The sequence below is a fragment of the Apodemus sylvaticus genome, chromosome 9 (assembly GCF_947179515.1).
Source record: "Apodemus sylvaticus chromosome 9, mApoSyl1.1, whole genome shotgun sequence".
Classification (NCBI taxonomy): domain Eukaryota; kingdom Metazoa; phylum Chordata; class Mammalia; order Rodentia; family Muridae; genus Apodemus; species Apodemus sylvaticus.
Genome location: NC_067480.1, coordinates 59,795,879 through 59,817,043, shown reverse-complemented (window position 1 = coordinate 59,817,043; position 21,165 = coordinate 59,795,879). Strand labels below are relative to the sequence as shown.

At 40.2% G+C, this 21,165-nt stretch overlaps 1 protein-coding gene across 1 annotated transcript in view; it reads right to left on the bottom strand.

The window, feature by feature from the left end:
• The window catches only part of Dnah7 (dynein axonemal heavy chain 7), a 262,532-nt gene that overhangs the window by 19,638 nt on the left and 221,729 nt on the right, over positions 1-21,165 (bottom strand). The window contains 6 exon segments of the mRNA XM_052192567.1: positions 1,838-1,975; positions 5,739-5,924; positions 8,341-8,502; positions 11,823-12,023; positions 12,864-13,025; positions 16,290-16,466. Of these exon segments, the coding sequence (XP_052048527.1) occupies positions 1,838-1,975; positions 5,739-5,924; positions 8,341-8,502; positions 11,823-12,023; positions 12,864-13,025; positions 16,290-16,466 (1,026 nt within the window).

The window sequence follows — 21,165 nt, the reverse complement described above, 5'->3', positions numbered from 1 at the left end:
TAAGGTATGACCATTAAGCATTAGCAAAAGATCACTGATAAAAATCACACTCTCAACTCTGCCATCCGCCTCTTCTGTTTTTCTCTGAGATGTGTTTTGACCAAGGATATTAATAGGAAAGTTGTGTCATCATTACTTAGTCACCAGAGCTCTGTAGTTCTGTTCTCTGCTTCTGAGTTGTGACTCAAGAGTAAGACTACCCAGTATGAGAGTTACACTTGCCAGTCTGAGTCCAAGGATTATGAAACAGGCTGTTTATTTACATACTGAGGAGATACCCGCCCCCCATGCATTCAAACTTATTGGTTTGGTTCCGAACCTACTGTTTTATGGGTTCTGCAATGTGACACACACTAGCGAGTTTAAATAAAGCCAAAGACACTGAAATAATCCTGCCATTAGGCTATCACACATGAGTAGCTAATGCTCCTCAGGACTGACTTACTCATGTTTGTCCATGTACCCTGTGTGTACTCTGACAATAACAGGTTTTCCTGTCATCAGTGTGTCACATGAATATTAAAATAGTTTTTAATGGGCATACAAACAGAAGCTAGATAGACAGGCTTTGTAGACATACACATTTATAATACACCCCATATCCTCTGACTCTCGGCCTTTTCAGCATCTTAGGTCTGACCTATCCACAGAATCTAGAAGAGCGCAGGACAGTGGCTCAGAACACAGGTTCTGGAGCTGAACTGGTTAGGGTCACATGGTCTGGCTTTGAGTGTAGGCTTGAAACTGGACTCCCCAACTTTGGTCAAACTACTTAATCCTCTTGCATCTCAGTTTCCTATCTATAAAACAGGAATTTTTTAAGGCCCTTTGTTCCTTGGGGTTACTCTATTACCACAAAGGCAGGTCTCTAAGTGTGCTATGGAAGAGCCAGCACTGTGGGAACGTGAACCATCCCTGCTTTACTCTGAGGGGCCACAAAAGGGGCCCCTGCACCTTCCTGACTGAACAGCCAGGCATCCTTAGTTCATTTTAACCTCTGTGGGAGCTCATGGCATCTAGATTAATTTGCTTCCAAAAAATTACAAAAAAAAAAAAAAGGTGAGGTTACATCTAAACAGAGAAAGAGCGAGAGAGAGCGAGTGAGAGAGAGAGAGAGTCTCACTGAATCCAGGATTTACAACTGTTCAACTCACCCACTGCCGCCCACATTTAAGATCTTCCCCTTCTGCCCACCTGGGCATATTTGTTCCATCAGCAGGGCTTCCTGCCTTTTAGTGCCGTCTACCCATAAACTCTTTATTTAAATGCATTTTATAATATTGCTATCATATACTTAAATGTTATGAAATCTACTAAAAAATAAAAGTGAAAAAGGAACTTTTTATGCAAACCAGGTAGAAAATGTCCTTGGATAGTAAATAAAGATGAATCGTAAAATAAGCAACTGCTGTTAAATCAGTAGGAGACTAGTAAATAAAACAGGTAAAATTCTGCACAGATCCTGCTCCCAGACTGCTTCCCGGGTATCTTTAAAATGATGGTTTCCACCTAAGAGAAATGAAAGAGAGAGAACATCTGCTGTTTGGGGGGCAAGGCTTAGGCATAAAAGCAAAACAAAATGGAATTCCAGGAAGCAAGAGACTCAAAGAGATGCCTTTGTTCCAAAACGACTAATGAAAAAGAAAATGGCCAATGCCCACATTCTCTGTGCTGAGTCTATAATTAAGGGATTATGTGGCTTTTTTTTCTTCCTTTTGCTTTGAGAGCTTCTTCACTCTGGCAGTTTTGTAGGAGCCTCTGCTGGATGGTGGGGCTGACACATCTGTGAGGGCTCAGCTCAGGAGCTAGAGCTACACAAGCCTCACACAATACACACCTGGGTAAGGAGGATATTATCGAACAGCAGCTGTGTCTCCGACTGGTCCTTGGTGATGTCGGCGTTGGCATTCATCCCAAAGATTTCTGGTGCTGGGGTCAGTGGCAGAGTCTTTGTGTATTCGATGTAGCTTTTGTGCTGCAAAGATGAGTGGAAGAAGTCAGGAGGTTAGACACAGCCGTGAGGTAGAGCTTGGCTTGGAGACGATGCTTTCCAGTCTCAGTCATGGAGTGGATGCGCCTGCGAGACTGAAGACTGCTCGCTTTCCCTGTCTCTCAGTAGGGACAATGGTTAAACAAATATGGGTACATTTAGAGAGAAAATTTAATGTCTAAAGTTTAATGTCTACTTATTATAACATTTTTAACAAGGAAAGAGATGTCTAGGAATCTAGACAATATGGAGGAGCAGGACAATGGGAGATAGAAACTGGTCAGGTGGACAGGGATGAAGTCTGTTCCGTGGACTTCTTCGCTGGAGCCAGAACTCCAGAAGAGTTTTCTGCCTCCATTTCCTTGTTCTTTGAACTGAGCAGCTCTTCCCAGAGCTGAGTAACCCCTGAGAAAGCACCTAGATGCTGTGTGGGAGCTGACTACAGCCCCCAGGAAGCACCAGGACTCAACAGCTCACTTCCTCTCCTATGCCTCAGCGCCATTTCTGCATAAGCCCGTAAAAGGATTGCATTTTGTTTTGCTTTCATGCCTAAGCCTTGCCCCCCAAACAGCAGATGCTCTCTTTCCACTCTTAGGTGGAAACCGTCATTTTAAAGATACCTGAGAAGCAGTCTGGGAGCAGGATGTGTGCAGAATTTTACCTGCTTTATTTTCTAGTCTCCTGCTGATTTAACAGCAGTTGCTTATTTTACGATTCATCGTTATTTACTATCCGCGGACATTTTACCTAGTTCGCCTAAGTCCCCAGCCTAAACTCTCATCGGTATTCCCAAGGCCTCTGCTCTGCTCCAGCCTTTCTCTCCTCCCAGCCCTGCCCCCTCTCACCATCTACAATCGCTTGGAAGCCCCCATCTAAAAACCTCCCTCGGACACCCTCTGTAGGCTGTGTGTGGATTTCACTCTCCAAATCTGAAAGACAACACCTGGAAAGCCACCGACTCAGAGCAGTTTTGGTGGCTGCCCGGTCTGCAGGGCACCGGTCCCGCAAGACAAGCTTCGTAAGAGCTGAGAACGGTGGCACTGTCTGTTAGCATTTGGTCCAAGCTCCGCCCACAGTTACCTGGCCGCAGCCAGGCAGGCCTGACTCTATAAACCGGGCTGCTTGCCCCTCCTCCCTCTCTTGTTCTCTTGTTTCTCTCTTGCCCTCTTGGGCTCTTCCTTTCCCTTCTCCCTTCCCCATTCCCTCCCAACCTCTCTCTACGTGTTCATGGCCAGCCTATGCTTCTCTACTCTGTCCCTCTCTCTGCTTTTCTCTGCCTCTACTACCCTCTTAACTCCCCTCCCCAAGTCCTGAATAAACTCTATTCTGTATGGTACAGTCTGTGGCTGGTCCCTTATGGGGGAAGGGATGCCACGGCATGGCCTGCTGAGTCACCCACTCCATCACCCCTCACCACACCCCTATAGAATACATCCCATCTCTCTTTATCTTTTTATAAACATACCACTGTCCAAGACACCCCAATATTTCTGTATTGCTTGATGAATTTTGTATTACATTTTTTTTTTGGTGACTTTTTTTGGTGTGTGTGTGCTGAGGTGTGTTCGTTTTTTTAAGTTTTTTGTTTGTTTGTTTGTTTGTTTTCTTTAGGTTGGTTGGGTTTTTTTGTTGTTGCTTGGATTTTTGTTTTTTGTTTTTTGTTTTTTGTTTCTTGTTTTTTTTTTTTTTTTTTTTTTTTTTTTTTCCGTGTTTTATATTTGTTTTGCTTTTGGAGACAGGGTTTCTCTGTGTAGCCCTGGCTGTCCTGTAACTCGCTCTATAGACCAGAATAGCTTTGAACTCAGAGATCTGCCTGCCTCTTCCACCACAGTGTTGGGACTAAACGTGTGCACCTTGAACTCTTTAACTCTTGCTTTAGCCCCCTTAGTGCTAGGATCATAGGTGTACCTTCTACATCTACCTTCCTGATGACGATTCTTAGTTTATCATAACTAAAATAATCTTTTCTGGTTTATTCCAACTTACTCTCATAATGGAAAATGGACCTAAATTTAGAAATAAAGGTTATCTAAATTTTGTTATCCTGAAATACCCATCATTAATATTACATATCCTTTTATTCATATGTGCATAATTTTATATTTATATGAAAAATTAAAATTTTTCATGTATCAAAATTTATATTTATTGAATCTGAAAAGATGGTTCAATAGTTAAGAGCATTTGTTGCTCTTGCAGAGGACCAGGGTTCAGTTCCAGCACCTACAGCAGGTAGCTCACGACAGCCTAAAACTCTAGTTCCAGGGGATCCAATGTACTCTCCTAGCCTCTTCTGACATTACACATACATGAAACACTTACATACATGGGCAAAACACTCATACACATAAAAATAAATAAATCTTAAAATAAAGAACTTACTCTTTAAAAAATCATGTTTTCACTAATGATCATATAATCACACATTAAACACATTGTTAGCCTTGAACCATGAATGAACACATGGCATGGATGTTTTGCCACTATTTGTTTTATGATGTAGGTCATGTCACATATGTGTCCCATCACTTGTTTGTTTTTGTTTTTTTTTTAACTCCCAACAACTCATCATTACTGGTCTTGTTACCCCAGCATCAGCCCCGGTAGATGGTGGGTTTAGATTATCAAGATATTTTGCGAGACTCTCCTGCAAGGGACCTCAGGTTCATCCTTAATACATGTTATTTGACCATGGGGATCAAATGGGAAATGACTGGAGCACACTGGAAAGCCTTTGAAAGCAACTGCATGTTTTGTTCTGAAGGCAGTACCTGGGACTGGAAGGAGAAACACAAGAGAGCAGGCCCAGTGCCTCTGCCTTTCTGCCTGCTGCTTGGGCCGCCTCTGGCAGGCCGGTCAGCCTAGGCGTATGTGCTTCCTTGTTTGTAAAGAGTGATACAAGGTTAATTTGATGCTCCCCAAGACCATTACTTTGGACTAACTAAAATTAACTGCAATATAAATGCTAATTATTACTTCTAACATTTTATGATCCCCATCTTGTGCAACTCATTTAACTGTGACAAGACATTTTTATGCAAACACCAAGCCCACAGCGATGACATCTCGGGTCACCAAGAAAACCCTCCTACTTTGCAGTGAGTTAGAGTAGGAAGCTCTAACTCCGTTTGCACTTTGTGTATGGTCTGTTCATCTATGGCTTAGAAAAGCATAGGCCAGGACAAACAATAAAATTAAAAAGGCTTGTAGGAAATCACCATTAAAAACTATGCTGTTTGTTCTTAGGAGTATCATGCTTTTCTGCTCTTGGGTTTCTTTTTTTCTTTTTTCTTTTCTTTTTTTTTCACAGTTCAGCACTCTCTTTATTCCAGTCTTGATTGGATTCTGTGCATTGTAATACTTTTTAATGTATATTTTTTATTACTTCTTTTTTTATTCGATATATTTTTATTTACATTTCAAATGATTTCCCCTTTTCTGGCCCCCCACTCCCCAAAAGTCCCATTTATCAGTGAGTGCATACCATGAGTGATCTTTTGAGACTGGGTTACCTCACTTAGTATGATGTTCTCCAGATCCATCCATTTGCCTAAGAATTTCATAAATTCATTGTTTCTAATGGCTGAATAGTACTCCATTGTGTATATATACCACATTTTTTACATCCACTCTTCTGTTGAGGGATACCTGGGTTCTTTCTAGCTTCCGGCTATTATAAATAGGGCTGCTATGAACATAGTGGAGCACATATCCTTAATACATGCTGAAGAATAGGGGACATACTTACATCACCAGAAGGAGGGACGAAATAGATGCCACTCGAGTCAAATTTGTACTGAGGATTTTGAACTAATTCTGTGCAGAAGAATTTGTTGAGGATGCTGCGCAGCGTGCGGCGGTCCCAGTCGTCGGTCACCCGGCCTCCGTAATTACATTCTCCAGTCATGTAGCGGAGGGCATCATAAGGAAGTTCCTACAATTGAGAACTGCAGTGAGATGCCAGTGGTACAGGACACGGAAAAGTGTCCCTGCGTGGCCACCACCGTTAAGCTAAACATCTTCCTCAAAGTTTGCAATTACATGACCTCTTTTTATATATTCTCCTGCTAATTATTGTTGATGTCCCCACGATCTTTCTCTTATTTTATTTCATTTCCATTCAGCCAATGCCCGGACCAAAACTCCTGTATTCTGCGCTGACTTACTTAATGATCAACTATAGGATTTGAATTAATAATATTTTTAAACTACTATTGAGGGTCTTAGTTGTACATATTTCACTGACATTTGTTCTAATGTAATTCAAGGCCTTCCCTTCTCTCCCCTCCATTTAATATCTAAATCACCTCACTCCTTTCTCTTCCAGAGGCACTGTACCTCTGCCATGTTCCCTACTGGGCTTCAATTCTTAGTGCTGCTTGCCTGGTCTAGATGACTTTTCCGTGGCTACAATTCAGGGACTAAAATCAGAAGAGTAGCAGCACAACATCAACCCAATGCTGGGAGCATGTTTGCTACTGGCTGTCTGGGAGGAGCGTGCGTGTGCGTGTGTATGTTTCTTGGCCTGCGGATCAGGATGTAGCTCTCAACCTCTGCTCCAGCGCCATGCTCCCCACTGTGATGACAATGGACTAAGCCTCTGAAACTGTAAACAAGCTCCCAATTTCATGTTATAAAAGAATTGCCCTGGTCATTGTGTCTTTCTACAGCAATGGAACAGTGACTAAGAGAACATGCCTTTTCATGGTGACCGAGTGGTATTCGATGCCTACTTTACTGAGAGTATTTTTTTTATCACTAATGAATATGGGATTTTGTCAAATGTTTTTTTTTCCTGTAATTACTGATAAGATCTTGTGTTTTAAATTCTCTTTAGAATGTTTATACGGAGGATTTAATTTTTTTAAGTGATAAACCAAGCTTGCATACTTAAACGTATTTTAATTAACTCCTCACTATAGACTATATTTTAAGGTAAAATATATTCTCCAGATATTCAGATTGCTAACTATCAATATTCCTCACTGGTTCTGTATAATCTTAGTTCAGATGCCTCCCTCTCTGGCATCTATTTTGTCTTTATTATTATTTCCTTTCCTTTGTGGAGATCTGACTACAAGGAAACAATGTGTCCCACTTGTGATTCATGTGAATCCTTCTGCCACCTGAACTCTCCATCTTTATTAGTTTCTTGTTTGCTTTTATGGACATAGAAGTCAATCCTCCCCCATTTGCAAGCCTAAGTTAAAAGTTTGATATTCCAGTGATAGATTTAAATAAAAATATCCAGCTGAATTTGAATAAGATTCTTCCAAAATTTAGACAACTCGATTTCCGGAATGGGCAGAGGGGAGAGCTCCCTACGCTCACAGGCACCTGCAGTGATTTACAGAAAAGTTTCCCAAAGTTTCAAACTTGTTTATAAGCAGTTGGCAGAGAGCCAAGAGGACATCCCATCATGCTCAATGTTTGATGTTCCTGAGAGAGTGGGAAGGCAAGACAGAGAAAGAGGGAGAGTAAAGGGGATTCCAGTGGAATGGAGGGGAGGGCAAAGGCTGGGAGGGAGGAAGAAGGGGGAAGATGTACTACTGTGAAACTTACCCTAGAGGTTGAGGCAGGAACATCTCAAGCTCAAGACCTACCTAGCCTACAGAGTGAGATCAAGGCTAGCCTGGGTAAGGAAATCAAATGGTGCCTCATGGGAAAAGAAAAGGAAGAGAAAACATTGGGGTGGTGATGCATAGGTGGTAACCTTAACCCTAACCCTAACCCTAAAAAAATCCAGTATTTGGTAGACTGAGGCAGAAGAATTTCTGTGAGTTCCAGGCCAGCCAGGGCTATATAGAAAGACCCTACCTCACAAAGGAAACCAAACAAGACAAGCCCCAGAAAGAATCAGCCTCAGGGTGAAGAGAGCCTGGTGTGACTTTAGCTCTCTGGCCTCCTTCCAGAATCTAATTGACTTTTTAAATAGTTTTAGATAGTTTGTTTCCAGGCTCAACAATGAAAATCTCACTTCTCAAAAAATGAATTCATGCTCCAGAAAAGAAAACTGATCATCCTCCCATCCCACCCCACTTCCTAACCCAGATGATTTATACTCTTTTCATAATAAATATAACATCATTATTTTTTAAATCACCACAGGTGGCTATGTGCCAAAATAAATGATAAAACACAGGCTCCTAGGAGACAAACTGACATCCTAACTAGCTCCTAAAGCATTTATAATTTCCTGTTATAATAACGTACCATTTAATAGGCTATTGGGAGCTGCCTTGCAATTTATTTCATAAGAACAGAATTAATCATAAGTCCCTTCTCACTGCACCACCACAACACAAGAAAGAGTAAAAAATGTAAGGTCCTTGCTGTGCTGTTTATGGTACCTCATACTGGTTCAGGAACATGTGGAGTTGCTGCACACTGATTCTTAGATCTGTCTCATTGAATTCATAAGGAATATTCCACCCCAGGGGTCCGAATTTTCGTCTCTCTTGTACCAAAGCATGAAAGAAACAGAGGCCATAAAGCAATTTCTTGAATTCCTCCTGTAATGAGAAGAAATTGTCCCATGACATTATTTCTCTGTGAATGTGGCATCAAACTTGCATCAGATTTGAATTAGTATAGTTATATTACTTTGCTTATAAATACTTTGAGGCTCTTTTCACACACCCCCAAAAACCTAAAACACAAGTGTTTTTCCACAGGTGTTTCAGGCAAAAACATGCCCATTCATACTCAAGTCCATTTGGACCACATGGCCGTGTATACTAAGTTTCTAGGAAACAGAGCAAGTTCATCTAATTTAAATTTTACAGGATTTTTTTTGGGGGGGTGAGGTGGGAGTGGGGGTGGTATTTTAACTGAAGCAATGCAACACAGGAATTATGAAGTCTATGTATAGTCCCAGACTATTGTGGAGGAATTTCAAAGGAGATAATGTGACCTAAATTGGCAGTTCCAAAACTTCAAGAATACAGAATGCTAACAGCAGAGATGAGGTAGGACTCTAATAATTTCCTCTGAAGTGACAGCAGCTGCTCGCTGTGTCATGGGGTCATGAAAATGAGGTTGGCATCTCACTCTCTTCCTGATAGGATGCCACCTGGCCAGCCAGGGATTCTGGGGAAAGCTGGGAGAAACCAGAGCCTGTGTTTTTAATAACAGGGAAGCAGTAATTAACATATTGTGTCATACCTCCCAATTCCTGGCTCAAGCTCTCCTTTAAACTGAAAGTAACTATAAGACGTTTTACTATTTAACAAAATCTAGAAATATCACAGAAATGACTAGATTTTATCCCACAGCATAAGGTGCCTTCACAGAATCAACTTGAAAAAGAAAATAGAAAACATGGAAATAGAAAATCAACCAAAAAAAGTGAGAAAGAATGAAACAGGTCTGACAAAAGAGAGGTAGCATAAACTTAACTAAAGACATTGACTAAACATGCTAGTATTACTCTGAATTATTTTGGATACATTGAATCATTGATTAAGTCAATAGTTAATTGTTGGAAGCCAGATGTCTCAATGTAAAAGAAAAGTCAAACATGAAATGAAGACAGACAAGAATGAATGCAGAAGATGCAGTGAAATTGAAAATTCTGGCATGTAGTTTTCATGTCTAGAGGGCCTGTAGGACATGTATGTATATTTGTTTGTTTGCATGCCTATAGATTTTCTTTCTTTAATTTTTTGTTTTTGTTTTTATATAGGGTCTCTCCATTTAGCTCTGGCTGTCCTGGAGCTCAATACATAGACCAGGATGACCTCAAACTCACAAAGATCTGCCTGCCTCTGCCTGCACAGTGTTGGGATTAAAAGTGTACACCACTATTCCTGGCTGTGTGTCTATATTTAAATACCAAGGAACTCATCTAATAGCCATTGAGTTCTCTAATACCATTAACCACTCAAAAGAAGCAGAACTCTTTGGAAAAAATATCTGACTCTGTGACAGAGTCTTGACAATTCCATGATGAGCCTGGAATATCTTACATTAGAAAGTGAGAGCTGCTAGCAACATAGAATTCCTAAAGTTGAAATACATTCAGAAACAAGTTTAATGGAGATCCATTGACTAAACTGGAATAATGTAAGTGTAAAATTTTTGATCAATGAATTGCAAATCCCTGGGGGGAAACCAGTAAACCCTATGTCCATACTTATATCGGAAGGAGCCACTGCTTAGAGGAATAAGTGCCAAGCATTGGAAGTTCCAAGTGCTGCAACTGGGAAATAACCACTTAAGGACCAACTCAATGAGGTGAGAATGCTCAATAGATACTAAATATGGATGGAAGAGCCATCCATATGGCTTCATCCCCAATATGAAAGAGAAAAAACAATTATTAAACAGTGGAGGAATTAATCAGTGCCTTTTTAGATAATCAAAATTAGTTTCATCTACTGAGACACAGCATCACCTACTTAAAAATTTGGCTAAGAATAATAAAAAAAAAAAAAACAACAAAAAAAGCAAATGTCACACAGATTCTGAATGAGGAAAATCCCATGTTAAAACAATATCATGAAGCACATTCTCCAGAAAGGACAGTATGGGAAGGCAAGGAGGGCTGAGGAAATGCTTCAAGTTAAAGAAAGCAGGCTCCTGAAAGCGAGCTTGGATTTGGGAGGAAACAAAACAGCAAATCAAATGGTATAAAAATTAATAGCAGGTGAATATGAAGAAGGACATAGATTGTTCCTTATACTATTTTTATATTTTAAATTTTCCTATGAGTATAAAAATCATCTTCAAAATAAAAAGTTAAAATGTAAAGTTGTAAAGTGTTGTGGAATTTAATGAGATTTTATCTTGGGTTGGAGCTGTTTCATAAATGCCTCTGCCTCTAAAATGTGATCACTATGAGAGAGACCCTTTAAAATGAAGAGAAGGTAGGTTACACTTGCAAAGGGGGCTCTGTTCAGTCTGTCATATGGAGAAAGAACTCCATATGATAGAGTGGCTCTGTTCAGTCCGTCATATGGAGAAAGAACTCCATATGATAGACTAACTCTGGGAGTCACCAGCTTTCACCAAGCCTCATCAATACAAAAGCCAGCTATACACGGGTCCTGGAGGCTCAGGACAAGGTTGACTTGGTTTTAAATGTATATTTTTGGATTTCTTTCTTTTTTCTTCGTGTGTGTGTGTGTTCGAGCACATGTGCATGTGCACAAATTTTTGCTTAATGAAAGTACTTTAATGTTTTCTCACATTGTGCACTTAAGTAATATTCAGACCTCAGGACTATGAGCTTCGAATGGCAAAACTTATGGAGGTTCATAACCCTTCATATAAAAGAGCCCTTCCATTTTTAATTACAGCAAAACACCATGAAACAATTTTAGGTCACAGACACTCAGACAGAATTCTAATCATGAAAACAGTGGGTGTTTTCCCTGCTTGCCTGGTGGCTCCGGAAAAGACCCTTATGAGTCCCATCAATCGAGGAGGAAAACCATTTTGGCTCTCATTATGGTTATATGGAGGAAACGTTTTTATGTTTTAATTTAGAGCGATGGTTCCAGATAGCAAAGGGCTCAGTTCATATCCTGAAACAAGTTCTCCAGCCTTGCAGATTTGCACTGGGAATGGCTTACAGCTGACTCTCTCATCAGAAGCCTACATTATTAATGATACTCCATAATATCTCAGCTGAGCAGGATTGGGGCTGGTGGTAAAATTAAAATAAAATATTAATAAAATTGACTTCAGCACAGTCAATAATCAGTAACTGTGCTGCAGAGCAGGGGGCCTATTTAATTTGTAGTTTTACTCTATGCACACATCCCTGATCACTAGGGGCCACTTGAATTGCTATACAGGGCTGGGGTGACAGGATTTAGCCATCACTAACAGGCTTTTTGCAGCTGCCAAAGAATTCAGGGTCAGAGATCGGGTCCATGAGGTATGATCGGATGATATTAGCCCTCAGTCCTTTTGGTGCTTCATTGGTCATTTTTACTCCATTCTGCAGGACCGACACAGGGAAATTTGGAGATGGGTAACTCGTTAGCCAGATTCTGAAGTCAGGGTGTGTTGATTCTGCGCTTAACTCCTGCAAGAAAATAAATCACAAACAAGCGTGAGTAAGACCGAAGGAATCATCTTAATGTCTGTAAGGAACAGTATGGAGAGGGAAAGAAACATCTATAAAACAGAGATGGAATTGTTGCAGCTTAAGCAAAAGCCAAACACTCATTTCTGAGTCACCACACTTCACTGAGAAGGCCCAGAGGGTTGTCACGCTACTGATAACTAATTTACACGACTGTGCAGCTTACAGAAGTGCTATGTAGCTGGCTCGAAGACTAAAGCCTTTTTAACGTGTTCATGCCTGCACTGATGTTTCCGAAATATTTAAAAACTAATTCTTTATCCACAGCCACCTTAAAACTAACTCCCTCCTCTTGCTGCAGCCGGATTTGGGAGTTAAGCGACCACTGAAGACAAATCAATATTACTGGGAGCTGGAATCATTTATTTAAGAGGGAAGGATGTTTTAAAGGGTGAGAGTTCCTGTATTCTGAAGCCTCGGTATTTATCACTATTACCTCTACAGTGAACCCTAGAGGTCACCGAGCCCTCCATTAGCACTGTGATGGTAAGGCCTAGGAATGTGAATGTTGAGGCCTGTTCCTCTGAGTCATCGACATTCTGAAATATAATATAAGTACTCCTCTGTGTGCAAAGGTGCCTGCTATGCCCTGACTGTGTGTCTGTCTCTATTTTTTTTAGGTAAAGTGTTTAATATGAGCCCATGTTTACAGTGATCCAGCTACAACCTTAATCTGAAGCCTGCCAAATGGAAGAACAAAAATGAGGCGCATGGGTGGTATGTATATGAAAATGAGAGCGGGGAGGAGACACTAATAAATACACACATCTGCATTTTTACCTCACAAACTTTCTCAAGAGTTGGCATCCAAGAGGTGGCAAGGTGACAGTTTTGAAGAACAACCCATGTTCCATCCTTGACAGCTTTCTCTAACATCTTCATAGCGATGGGCCCTTGGCCTTGGCCCAGAGAGAGAGAGCTAAGTTTTGAGCCCCCATATCCCTGTGTACAAGAACAACAGAGATGTCATTTTAGCATCTTACATTGGTCCAAACAGACATAACCTAAACACATGCTAATCAATATTTGGATGAAATAGTATAGAAATTATCATGGTGATAAGAGGAAAACTCTGAAGGATCTTTGGCTGTTGACGTAAGGTATAGGAAATAAAACATATTAAGAAGACTTTAATGAAAGAGCAGATTAAGGACACAACTGCCATTTAGCAACCCCTAAAACACAAAGCTGAGATGGAAAACATGAATTGGAAGATGAACTTGCCCAGCCACCTTGAGCAAGTGTGTCAGTTACTCGCAAAATTAGAAGAACAAAAGCATTAACCACTGACTGCCAGTCAACAGCTTCCTTCAGAAACGCTGTGGGGATGTTTCCCCAGCTCAGCTATGGCTTTTGGATCTCCTCATTTTAGGGGTAGTGTCCCCAGACTTTCTAAAAGAGGTGCCCAGAGACAGAGGCAGCGGAAGAATGAGCCTTAGTCTGGTTCCAGGGAGTCTCCCCCTCCAACCTCTCATTGCATATAGCCACTGTCTTAAGGTTCTCCTACTGTGAACAGACACCATGACCAAGGCAGCTCTTATAAGGACATTTACTTGGGCCTGGCTTACAGGGTCAAAGTCTATTATCATCAAGGTGGGAGCATGGCAGTATCTAGGCAGGCATGGTGCAGGAGGAGCTGAGTGTTCTACATCTTCATCTGTAAACTACCAGAAGAAGACTGGCTTCCAGGCAGTTGGGATGAGGATCGTAAGCCCACATCCACAGTGACTCGCCTCCTCCAACAAGGCCACACCTCCAAATAGTGCCACTCCTTGGGCCAAGCATATTCAACCTATCACAGTCACTGACTCTGTGAGAAAAAAACAAAACAAAACACTTGGAGGGTGGGAAATGTAGAGGTAGGAACTGGAGATAATGTAGAAGGATGACAGACAGGGCAAGAGAATGGCAACATTGCTTAACACCGAGAGACACACAGAGGAAACAGCTCAAAAGGATGTTGAAGTATATAGACAAGCACGTTAAAGTTGACTGTTTCATGGACAATTATATAGATAAAACGGTAGGTATAAAAAGCCTTTCTAAATTAATTGAAGGTGGAACTAAAAACATTTTGTGATAAAATCAGAGATTTACATGGAAATCTTTCTGATAAAATAAAAGAAATATATAGAAAAACATGTTAAAATTGAAGATTATAATGAAAAATAATGCAGATAACATGGTAGGCATAAAGAAAACATTACTAAATTAATTGAAAGAGGAATTACAAACATTTTCTGATAAAATTGAAGATGTACATGCAAAATATTTCTGTTAGTCTATGTCTTTTTATTGGGGGAATTGAGTTCATTGATGTTAAGAGATGTTAAGGAAAAGTGATTGTTGCTTCCTGCTGTTTAATTTTAACATGTTTGTCTATATAGTTCTTGAATTTTATCAGAAATATTTCCAGTGTAAATCTTCAATTTTACCTGAAAATGTTTATAATTTTACTTTCAATCAACTTAGAATTATTTTTATGCCTACCATTTTATCTGTATAATTTCCATGATAATCTTCAATTTTAACATGTTTTTCTAAATATTTCTTCAATTTTACCAGAACTATTTGCCATGTAAATCTTCAACTTTATCAGTAAATGTTTATAATTCCACTTTCAGTCAATTTAGGGATACTTTTATGCCTACCATTATTATATCTATTTAAAAATTTCCATGATAATCTTCAATTTTCACATGTTTTTCTACATTTTTCTACAATTTTATCAGAAATATTTTCTATGTAAATCTTCAATTCTATCATAAAATGTTTCTACTTCCTTTTTCAATTAATTTAGCAATGTTTTTATGTCTACCACTTTACTCTTTAATTTTCCATGAAAACTGTCAACTTTAACATGTTCTACATATCTCTTCTATTTTATCAGAAATATTTTCCACATAAATCTTCAATTTTATCATAAATTTTTTTACTTCATTTTTCAATAAAAATCATGCTTTAAAAAAATAAGATGTTGAAGCAATGTTGATTTGCAGAGATTAGACTCATGCATGATAGTCACTTGAAGCTACCTCCACTCTAGATCTGCTACTGCATTTCTTATCTCATTTCCAATATCCCTGCCCCAACTAGTGGCCTGCTTCCATTTTGCAATATTCAAGTCAATCCTCCACAGTCCAACTGGGATGGCCCTGCTCATGAATGCTCATGCTACTTAAAGCATCTCTATCTTTAATCTGGCATCCATATCTCGACAGTTCTGAAACAACCAGAGGGCTATATCAGACAGCCATAGCACTCATACAAAATGCAGGCTATTCAAGCGCAAAGTGACCCAACAGAGACTGCATTAATTTTGAAGTCATGTAGCTTTCAGGAAGCTTCTCTCTCTTTGCTTTAGTATCCCTCACTATGAAATTGAGATGCAACCATTTACTTTAAAGTCTTCTGTATAACTTCAAAGAGAAAACATTAGTAACATTTACCACCAAAGTCTACTGAGACCATGACTCAATCCAAAGTTCATTATAGGTCATGACCTCAATGCAAATGTTCCCGTCAGTTTTTGAAACTGCCGGAAGTTGTTTAGATTATGCCAAAATGGGGATCATTAACTCAGAACTATCAAAAAACCTGTTCTTCTAGACAGTGTGACATAAAAACACTTATAGCAAATTAATTTGAATATGTTTTAAAATCTCTTACAAGTATATACAATTGAACATACTCTAGTAGCAGTGAGGCTATAATGTATGGCTACTCTGAGAGTCAAAGAGGGCTGCCACCCTTCAGAGACTAAGAAGAGGGGTGTGCCTAGAAGGTTCACCCTGGAGTTCCTGCCCGAACTAAATCAACCAAGTCTGTCCTGGAGTAAATGCTGCATGTGTTGAGAGAAGCCAGTGCTCCTCAACCCCCAATTTCCGTACAAGTTGGGTCTCAAACTCATGATTCCCCTGCCTCTTCATCCTTCAGCAAATCCTAATGGCGTATGCCACCACAACCAGAGATGCCCGATTTTACTTTCACAAGTTGTGTAAAGAGCCACTTTTAATATAAGTACTGCCATTGTGTGTCATTTTCTTGTGACTTTGTCCTGTTTCAGAATTCCAATCCCTTCTTATGACTGAGTGACAATTTTTAGCTTTCTCTCATCCTTTGAGAAATGGGTTAGAGCAAAAAAAAAAATTATAAAGAAATGTGACAATGTCATCATGTCAGATAATGTCATCTGCTGTGAAGTACCTGGTCATCAGCGAATTTCAGAAGAGCATTCATGGGATCCGCTCCAGGGGAGAGCACAAAGATCAATGGTGCACAGCAGTTACTGTCCCCAAATGCCTTGGCCAAGTCAAAGGGGGGCGGCTCAATGAAAGGGCGCCCCAACTTCTTGATTATGAATTCCTGCAGCATTGGGATAACCTAAAAGGGAAAAGAATGTATTTGAAAGAATAGTCAAAATGGTTAAAACTTCCAGGAGTTCTAAAACAAAACAATCAGTGGGTGTCCTAGCACACGCATGTCATCTCTCAGCACCGCAGAGTCTGAGGATAGAAGTTTTTCTGAGTAAGTGAAATCAAGCTTTATGCCAGGTTAAATTCATTACAATATTCTTCAGACTTACGTCACAGGAATGAAGGAGTTAAATCCCGTATGGGATGCCAAGCATGGGCATAGGGTCAAAGGACAATGTCTCCTCTTTGGCTTTCTAAGAACAGCATGTGTACACTGGATGCTGAATGTGAGAAGGCCCAGCATTTGGCTAATACAGCACCAGATCCCATGAGAACATATTTTTGCCTGCCTTGCTCTGCTAAATATTCATTTTTCTCCTTTAAATATAGGAGCACCAAGCAGAATTAGGACTGGCTGCAGTGCTGCAATGCCAATGGACTCCCTCAAAGCCTCCTTTAACTCAGCTTCTTTAAAGATCCATATCTTTATCTCTCACACACTTGCAGTTTTTGAAACTCATATTCCCTTTGATAACAAGTTACAGCTACAGATGCTCAGATGACTAACATCATACATATAATTTATTTAATTACCTAACTTCAGCTTATGTTTTAAGCAGTAACACCAAATGTACTTTTAACCCTGCTCCGAAACCCTTATGTCTGTTCAAATTTTGAAGGCACAAATAGTAGCTCTCTGTTTCTTTATCTTGTTCTCACATACTAATCAGTCCTGCCATGCAGAACACTGTGGGAATCTCTGTAAGAGCTTAGTTATCCTAGAAGGAAGGTTTGAGTCAAACACGCCAGCTGTAGGAGGGAACCCAGGCTGCCCCAGAGGAAGGAGTCATGGAAGGCACGCGTGAGGACCCCGCAGTCATCAGCAGAATGGTTGCCATTATACAAGGATGGAGCTGTACAAATATGTAACACACCCTGCCCCGAGCCCAGGGTAGCAATTCCACATGCCTGGAACATTCTTCAACTGCAGGAGCAATTTTCATGTGCCTAGTATCTAAAAAAAAAAAAAAAAAAAAGGTATCCTCTGGAAACAGCTACAAGTGCCTCCAAACACCAGTTATATGGTCTCTGCAACATCTATTTGAACAAGATTTGTGAATAAAACCATCAGCATATCACAGTGCTTTTTTAAAAGTCAGGCACACGTGTTTTCCTGCACATGTGTGTGGCTAGGTATGCTGAACCAACAGAGAAATATCCAGATTCAAGTTAGACTTTACTTATTTCTTTGTCTGTCTGTTTTTTTCGGTGTGTGTTGCAAGGCAGTGAGTGGGCATGACTACAGAGAGAATGGAGGTTACAGGTCAGCTGCTGGTCTCTGCTCCTCCTTCCTGAGGGTTCTGGGGCTCTAACTCAAGTCACTAGGCTTAAGGAGGCACCTTTACCCGCTGAGTTATCTTGCTGGTCCAAACTAGATTTTTAAAGTATCTAGTTTGGCATAAATGCATAAATACAAAGTCTCAAGATTAAAATTTTATAGAGTCTAATTCCAGAAATTCTAAACAATAAGAAAACATCAAATGATGAATTCACACACACACACACACACACAAACAAACACACATACATACATTAATATACATAAACATGCACATATATACACACACACACTCAGTTGATTTCTAGATAATTACTTCATGCTTCAACTCCTTTGAATAATCACAAATGTCAAACTCACTGCAGAAATATTAAAAATATCCTAATTTCCTACCCTAGGACTCATCCTTGTCTTTCTCATTACTATTCTTTGCACAAAGGGATTTTTCCTCCTTCATCAGATTAAAACAACAAAACACAACATTTATTCAACAGCACCTTTCCTCCCCAAATTAGCTTTAACCTCATCACAAAATTATAGTCTTCCCCCAAAAAAATGACAGATTCGGAGACCTGAAGCTTCTTAAAAGCTCGTTTGTGATAGGAATGGCCGAGTCTGAAAAGAAGGACCTGCTGATTTACCTGCACAGGTAAACATGGCTGACCGTGCAGTGATTCTTGTGTCTGTTAGCACTGGAGGCCCCAGTTAGGAATGTGAGCATCTCTACTGAAGAGAAGAGGAGATAAATTCCACAATTTCACTTTTCAAACTATAACAGAGCAAAACTTGCTTGCTTCCCAACAGGAGACTAGAACTCCCAAGATAAAGGCAGACTGTGCCAGCAATCAGGCTCTCTGGGTGATAGACGGGTCTGTGTCAGCAATCTCATCATTCCAGCATTAGGTTTGTAAAATGAGATCTGTCAGCAGCAAAGATTTCAGACTCATGATGGCAGCCGTCTTCTCAAAGGCAGGAGAGAAGCCCGTGGTTTTGCTATGCATGTTCTTCTGTTCAGTGAAAATTCCTACAACATTTATCTGAGGTCAGAGACGCTTATTAACTTGCATTTGACAAGTTTCTTATTGAGAGCTGATGGATTTCCCTTTTGTTTACAAATCAGAATGATAGAACTGTGGCCAGTGGCTCTTTATTTTACAAATGACTCTGAACACTGCATACCTTAGTACTTTCCACTCGACATATTTCTTCCATCAGTAAGGTAGTATAACTATTAAATTTTAAGGGAAACTATAAGCCAACCTCATTTTCCTACTGGTGACTTAGCAAGAATCTTTCCAATTTCTCAAAAGTATAGCATCGGAAAGGCTGGCAACCTCTAATTTCTGACTCAGTGGTTCTCAACCTTTCTAATGCTGCAACCCTTTAATATAGTTCCTCATGTTGTGGTGACCCCCACCATAAGATTATTTCATTGCATCCTTAGTCATCAGGGAATTGCAAATCAAAACAACTCTGAGATTTCACCTCACACTGGTTAGAATGGCTAAGATCAAAAACTCAGGAGACAGCAGGTGCTGGTGAGGATGTGGAGAAAGAGAAACACTCCTCCACTGCTGGTGGGATTGCAAGCTGGTACAACTACTCTAGAAATCAGTTTGGTGGTTCCTCGAAAAACTGGGCATGATACTACCGGAGGACCCCATTATACCACTCCTGGGCATATACCCAGATGATTCTCCAGCATATAATAAGGACACATGCTCCCCTATGTTCATAGCAGCCTTATTTATAATAGCCAGAAGCTGGAAAGAACCCAGGTGTCCTCAATGGAGGAATGGATACAGAAAATGTGATATATATACACAATGGAGTACTATTCAGCTATTAAAAACAGTGAATTCATGAAATTCTTAGAACAATGGTTGGAACTGGAAGATATCATCTGAGTGAGGTAACCCAATCACAAAAGAACACACATGGTATGCACTCACTGATAAGTGGATATTAGCCCAGAAGCTTGGAATACTCAAGACACAATTCACAGATCAAATGATGCCCAAGGAGGAAGAAGAACAAAGTATGGATACTTTGGTCTTTCATAGAAGGGGGAACAAAATACCCACAGAAGGAGACACAGAGACAAAGGGTGGAGCAGAGTTTGAGGGAAAGACCATTCAGATATTACCCTACCCAGGGATCCATCCCATATACAGTTACAAAACCCAGACACTATTGTGGATGCCCACAAGTACTTGCTGACTGGAACCGGACATAGCTGTCACCTGGGAGGCTCTACTAGTGCGTGAGAAGTACAGAGGGAGACACTCTCAGCCATCCATTGAACCAAGCACAGGGTCCCCAATGGGGGAGCTAGAGAAAGGACCCAAGGAGCTGAAGGGGTTTGCAGCACCATAGGAGGAATGACGACGATATGAGATGCCAAGTACTACCAGATCTCCCAGGAACAAAACCATCAACCAAAGAGTATACATGGAATTACCCATGGCTCCAGATGCATAGGCAGCAGAGGATGGACTTGTTAGACACCAAAGGGAGGAGAGGCCTCTGGTCCTGGAAAGACTTGATGCTGTAGTGTAGAGGAATACCAGGACAGGGAAGTGGGGGAGGGTTGATTGGGGAAGGGGAGATGCTTATGGGATTTTTGGGGGAGGGGGAGCCAGGAAAGGGGACAAGATTTGAAATGTAAACAAAGAATATATCTAATAAAAAAAGTGAGAAAAAATATTATTTCATTGCTACTTTATAACTGAAATGTTGCTACTGTTGTGAACTGTACTGATATATAGCAAAACTGATATGCAGCCCCTGTGAAAGAGTCATTTAACACCCTACTTTTCAAGGGGTCACAATCCACAGGTTAAGAACCGCTGTCCTGACCATTCAGTGTTAGGGTAGGGTTTCAAGAGGACAAAATGGGAAGAAGACCCACCTCTCAAAACTCCCTCAAAAGAATTTTGTTAATGTTCCTGGTAGGTATATATATTATCTTTTAACCTAGAGACAGTAAAGAAAAAAATGTATATACTACTATCTCAAATGTTAGTCTCTTATACTGCTGTTTTCCTCACTAGACTAATACTATTCTACTCTGGGAAACCATCCTTTTAAAGGCAGAGTAGGCAGATATCACCATATAGCATATAGCTTTCAAAATAATCAATTTACCACTAAAACTTCGAGTACCCGGAAACACTAAGTAAAAAGAGCATGAGGTTTCTGGATAATGTAATAGCATTCTAATAATTATTTTTTCATTAAAAACATACATGGGTATGGTGGTATAGAAAATTGTGACCAATTAATTCCTTCATTTAGGATAGATGGAAAATATGTGTAGCTGTAAATT